At 37.9% G+C, this 6,033-nt stretch overlaps 1 protein-coding gene across 1 annotated transcript; it reads right to left on the bottom strand.

Moving 5' to 3' along the window:
- Nucleotides 1–1,310: 1,310 nt before the first annotated feature.
- LOC121895803 (tumor necrosis factor receptor superfamily member 9-like) lies at nt 1,311–3,687 on the bottom strand. The gene is made up of 7 exons (XM_042409258.1): nt 3,294–3,687; nt 2,649–2,768; nt 2,395–2,532; nt 2,237–2,309; nt 1,986–2,101; nt 1,712–1,888; nt 1,311–1,577 (listed from the first exon to the last, which is right to left on the bottom strand). Exons 1-7 carry the CDS (start codon nt 3,424–3,426, stop codon nt 1,462–1,464), a joined length of 873 nt encoding a protein of 290 aa, XP_042265192.1. The 5' UTR covers nt 3,427–3,687; the 3' UTR covers nt 1,311–1,461.
- Nucleotides 3,688–6,033: the final 2,346 nt, after the last annotated feature.

A 6,033-nucleotide genomic window follows, 5' to 3' on the forward strand; every position in this document is an offset into this window, starting at 1 on the left:
AAGAAGACGTTCAGGACAGACAGGGGAGTTTTCCAAATGACCCTTTAGCTTTATTTGATCTTTTGTTTGCCCATCATATTTATAACGTGTGCAGTTGTCCTGACGAATTCACATATGACACACTTAATAGGAATCTCAAAGATGTACGTGCAAAGAGCATGACTTATCGCATCATCTCAGATTTCTCTTGGCATACCCAATGTGCTTTCTATTCAAGAGGAATTTTTCAGCTTGCCAAAGAGAGCTGTTAACTAACATCTTTGCCTCATTAAAAAACAGACCAAAGTAGATATCGAGGACACTCTGTTGCTTTAACAAGTGTTGTAGGATAACAGATATTCAGAAAAAGGGAAACTCCCATACTGGACTTTTTGATGCAAATGATACAGTAGGTAAGTCCATAATTCCTGGTAATGTAAAGTAGGCCAAAAGGGATAGCATTTTAGTTTTTTTCACGGTCTATAATACTATCCCCATCCATAGACAAGTTTAAATAATAAGCCAACATCTGTTTACAGAAAAAAAAAAAGAAACATTAACTTAATCTGTCATTGCTCTAACAATGCAGCTGCAACATAATTGAGGCTACAGATGTACAAATTCAGCAGTAAACTGGTTTTTAGGTTGAGCATTGGTTCCTGAGAAAACAATAACATCTATTTAAGGAGACATATGTGGGCTCAGCATCAGGTTTAACTAAAACCTGTCTGTTGTCAGACTTGGTACACCAACTACACACCCACTTGCACTTTAAATTGCACTTACATGCAACAGCCCAGACATGCAAATATCAAAGCAGCCAAAATCATTCACATTAAACACTATAGTATTATATTACACAGTCCTTAGTCTAAATGGCACTTGCTTTCTGTGAACTTGTGCCATTTTGTTTGAAAGTTTAAGTAGTTAGAAATGTTTGTTATTGTTAGTTTTGTTTTTTTTACAGTTATCTGGCACCAAACTTAATCGAATAACTTAAAACCTCCCATAGCTATTTTAGGATTACTGTATCTTTTAAGCTTAACTGAAAGGGAAGAAACATAGCTGCACTGTCCGCTAAAATTTACATGATGAATATGATGTAACACTACTGATGTAGTGATGTCCACTTTGTTTTTCCCCTCAGAATTTCCCATCCTTCTCCGTGTCATAAAAAAGATCATTGTATAATTGTATCCTGGTATAATTATTAAGCCAAGTCTCGCCTGTAACCTGACTTAATAGCTTTGGTTATTTCCAATTAAGGAAAACAGGGTGGATAAAAGACAGCTGGGTGAACACAGTGTTCTGTTTCCTCTTTTTAGAGGTAAATTCACACAACAAAGACATCTTACAAACTTGTGGCTGAGTATTACAAAGAAGGATCTCATGTTATTCGGGATATCCTGTTTTCTCTCCCTGAATTCAACAAAACTTTGACAGGTATTTCAGATTTCAGAGTGGGGTCCGGTCCCCTTCCATTCATGCAATGAGCGGGAATGAGGAGTCCTTGGAGGCCAGCGACTCTGAGCTGCTGCCCTGCTCTTGCTGGGCCTCGTGGAAACTGCACTCTATGGCCACCAATGTACAGGGGTCATCTAAATAAGATAAAGACAACAGATCAAATATTTCCTTATTGTAGTTGTAAATGACTTGATGAACAACCCATATAAACACCATCATTCATGTAACATGGTCAGGACAATGTGCTGACATGTGCAGTGGTAATTACCTGTAGGGGTTCTGATTATCTGTGGTTTTATGGGAGTCTTGTCTGTTGGCTTCCCACGGTGGATTTTCACAGACACAGTGATGATCATAATGATGAAGATGATAAAGGCCATCAGAACTATGGTGGGGACCACGAATAAGGCCACTGGCCACTCATCTTCTGTGAGATCAGTTACAGCTGAACCAGGTACAAAACAGAAACACATTATAGCTGGCTTCAAATAAAGGTAAATATTAAAGCACAACAACAATAGAGGAGCAAAATCAGCTCTTACTAGGTTGGTTTGGTTTGGTTGGTCCAGGATGAGTAACTGCTGAAACGTTCTCACACTTGATGTCATTAAATTCATCCCCCATGGCAACAATGACCTGGTGATCTGGATTGGGACACCTTTGAAAAAAAATAAAACAGTGACAGAAGGATTCCTGTGATTTTTCTGGTATGTCATCAAATCTGTCAACAACAACAACAACAAAACATGGTCACAATAGTAGATGTTAATTTTCAAAACAGGGTGTTTCTCACTTTTTACTCCTTGGTTTACACTTCTGGTGATCTTGGTCATTGAAGGTTCCTTCAGGACACTTTCTGCAAGCACCTGTGACAGACAGTTGACTTGTCAATCAATATAACCTGTAAATCTAGAACGTGTGAGTGCTATAGTCATTTTTAATTTTACTTACGGTCCTTTGTAGGTTCCTCGCCTTTGCCACACTTTTTATAACAGAAGGAACAGCGCTTATCACCACAGGTGAGTCCCTCTCTACAACGACACTGTGTGTCAGTTGTGGCTGTGCACTCTTTGTCAAGGACTTGAGCCCCTACACATATGACATGGAGAGAGAGAGAGAGTTCTTACATCTTCTAATTTTACAGATTTCAAGATCTTTCAAGAGAAATGTCCGATGCAGTTTTATAACCAGTAGGATATACTAACCCACACACTGTGTACACCTTTTACACCGGTTGGCTTGAGACTCATCAGTGTAAGTCCCGGACTCACAAGGAGTACAAAGATCTTTTGGGTCTACACCACAGTTTTTGACCAGGCGGTGTCCTACAAACACACAAAGAACAGACACTAATAGCTATGCTGTAAACTGTGTCACATCACATCAGCTCTTTCAATAGCAGGTCATGTAACGGGTTATTCATGAAAACAAAAACATTTATTGTCTACTGTTTTGGGATTACAATGACTTATACAAGTACATATCACAACTCCAAATTTCATTTATCAGTTGTATCATTCCACTCTTTTTTTCTTTGTTGTGGTATTAGCTGAAAAACCACTGAAACTATATTCGGTTAGATGCAACCACCATGGAGGAGCTGCTCAAAGGCTGGAATATAATTTTTTTTTATCCACAGAGAAAAGAGAGCACAACTCAAAAGGCTTTTTACTATTATTAGATACTACATGGAAATACTTAAACTCTTTGATTGTGAGTTAAATGCTAACATATTTTTATAACAACTGAGTTTATATTGAAAATGAGCAGAAAGGACAGCACATTCAATCTATTTCATCCATTCAAATTCATAGGGACATGTTATGATCAATATCTCCTTTATTACTCACCTGGATGACACTGATCACAGCAAACATCAGTCTTCCCCTTCGGTGTCCATGTCATGCAGCCAGTCTGTCCCACACTGCTCAAACAGCCCTGGACGAGCAGAGAGAGTCCCAATGCCCACAGGATGACAGCCATACTGTTTTCAGCTCTCCAACTTTGTAGTATGATGATACAGCAACCCGAGGAAAGATGCAGGTAATCCAATCCAAGAAATATTCCAGGTTTTTGGAAAAAAAATCCACTCAGTTTTTTGTTTCTCTGAATCTGTAGCTTTAGTCTAAAATATATGACAGTCCTCAAAAGTCATCTAAAGTCTTTAGGCAGTCATGTTATGGGGTTGAAAAATAACTTGTCATATGAAGAAATATGTCTGTGCTCTGCCTCAGAGAGTGCTAAATACTAACCACTGCCAGCTGAGCTTACTTTTCATACTCATACTTTCTTTCTGCAGGGGGCGGGCCCTACTGCATCGCTACGATTGACAGTCAGATAAAATATGAAAGTGTGTAGATGTCCTAACTGGAAAGTACATTTTAATCCTTACAAATGACAAGCTATAGCCTGTTTGCATTTCATTTGAATAATTGTAAACAGATATGGCTCATTTCCTTCAGTGAGAATCAATATACTGCAAGAACCAGAAACAGAACAATCAGTATTAAGTTATAAATACATAAGAGTTGTGTAGCTGGTAAAAAACAAACAAACAAAAACAAACTATTAACAGACCTGGCTCTAGTATTCTGCTCTTTCGTTCTACCACAGCTGCTTTAGGTAAATACATGCCAACAGTGCATGAATGGACTTCCTGATTATGTTTGATAGTAGCTTACGCGGTAGCTATCACGTTAGTTCCACTCTGATAATTTAAACTGGGACTACTCACACATATATGAAGTCCCCTTGAGTTCATGCAAGTTCCTCTTTTTAGCAGCACAGCCTATAAAGAGAGTGGATGATGAATGAGGTTTTGACTAAGTCTCAGTGACACATGGACACATAAGTTCTCCTGGAAACCAGCTTCACACAAAAACAAGCAAACAAACAAACAAAAAAACAGCCTTGGATGTCCAGACTACTTCCTATGATGAAGTTCTTAGTTAAAGTTTTAAATTACAGCATTGTCTTCTTGTTTTTGCCACCATGCTACGCTTGTTCCAACAAGAAATTAAAAACCGTGTGTATGTTTACTACACATGTACCATTTTTTTAAACTCACTATTGTATAGCTGAAAAGCCACAACTCCAAGGTGTGTTGGGGCAAACTAATATGCCATAAATAAGTTTAAACCAAGTCATTACAAGTATCATTATTGTAGCTTTTTTGTGTGCTTGTACTTTTTGAGTACATTGTAAAATCAATAATTACACATTTACTTATGCATATTGTTGATACAGCATTGCAGTTAACTGTTTTTAGAATAGCAAATAGCCTATGGGGACCGGGGACTTTCTTTTTCTCAGGGGATGCATGAAAGACAACTCACCAAAAGCCACAAAACCCAGCTGAAAACTTTGGAAATGTTTTTTGTTTGTTTATTTCAACAGCATGACAGGGTTTTTTTTTAATCTATAAATGAAGACATTGCTTAAATATCACATGAATTTGGGAAATAGAGAGCATGACAGCCACAAGGTCACATCCACAAGCTAGTAATGTGTTGACTAATGTGGTGAGTCATGTTAAGCAATAATAGTACTCACAATAGGAATCACGTGTTAACTTTAGGGCACTAAAAAGTTTAAAATTTTCCTTTGTTTGCTCTAATCTCTGTATGTCAGTTGTATGGCTGGTAATTAACACTTTTAATTCCCTTTATTATTGACTAGAACAATAAGCCCTCAAGATAGGGAAACTGAAAGGAAAAGTGCAGTATAAGTACCTCCTTCCTCTAAAATGAAAGTATGGCATTCAAGGGGCTACTGATCTGTTTAGATGAATCATCAATGTGTTCAATCCCAAATAAAGTTCACGTTGTTTTTAAATTTACTGAGAAAAGGGAACTGTTGTCTCCTTACGGTAAGTACTTTGACTTTGGAAAATGGGGAATTTTGCTGACTAATGATGAGACGGTATGTGACTAAGTTATATCACAGTCCATCTCATTAAGGTCACTTGTGTATGTTATATCTTATCCTCTGACTAATGCTTCAAAATTTAGTGCAAAAAAAAAAAGACGTCATTACCACAGCATCTGCCTGCTGTGTCATGCTTAAAATATTTCATGATCATTAAATGACATTTTATAGATTTCACCTTTGACATTATAATGCATCGTCGTCAGCCTACTATGGTCCGCCTACATTAAGACCATACGTATGTTACATGAGACGGTGATGTCAAAAAGTCGGCACCTCATCTGCCTACTCATCTCTTAGCCAAGAAACACTTCCCACACTTATCATTCCCCTAAATTCAGTTATGAAACACAGTAAACCCCAATAGCTCAATTAACATACTGGCTTGGGGAATACTTTTGATTTGCTCAGTAGGTGGTGTTGTAAGGATATTCTGCTGGTAAATGAGGGTGTGTGTGTGTGTGTCAGGAGGGGGGGGGGGTATTTATTTGCATGTAGGCTGACATCAGCTTCAGTGCAAGACAAAGAGCAACTATGTGAGTTGTGACAGAAGTCAGAGTCAATCTTAGATTAAGTTTTTCACTGTATGCTCTGTAATAAGATTATTTAGACCACTGAAGTAGCACCATACTCTTGAGGGCTGTTTCTTTAGTAGGGTATTTT

Source organism: Thunnus maccoyii, chromosome 4 (genome assembly GCF_910596095.1).
Source record: "Thunnus maccoyii chromosome 4, fThuMac1.1, whole genome shotgun sequence".
Classification (NCBI taxonomy): Eukaryota; Metazoa; Chordata; class Actinopteri; order Scombriformes; family Scombridae; genus Thunnus; species Thunnus maccoyii.

Coding starts and splice junctions, on each gene's coding strand:
- LOC121895803 (XM_042409258.1), bottom strand. CDS start 3,426: ATGGCTGTCATCCTGTGGGCATTGGGACTCTCTCTGCTCGTCCAGGGC. Junction 2,310..2,394: donor CGAGGAACCTACAAAGGACC/GTAAGTAAAATT, acceptor TGTCTGTCACAG/GTGCTTGCAGAAAGTGTCCT. Junction 2,102..2,236: donor TGTAAACCAAGGAGTAAAAA/GTGAGAAACACC, acceptor TTTTTTTCAAAG/GTGTCCCAATCCAGATCACC.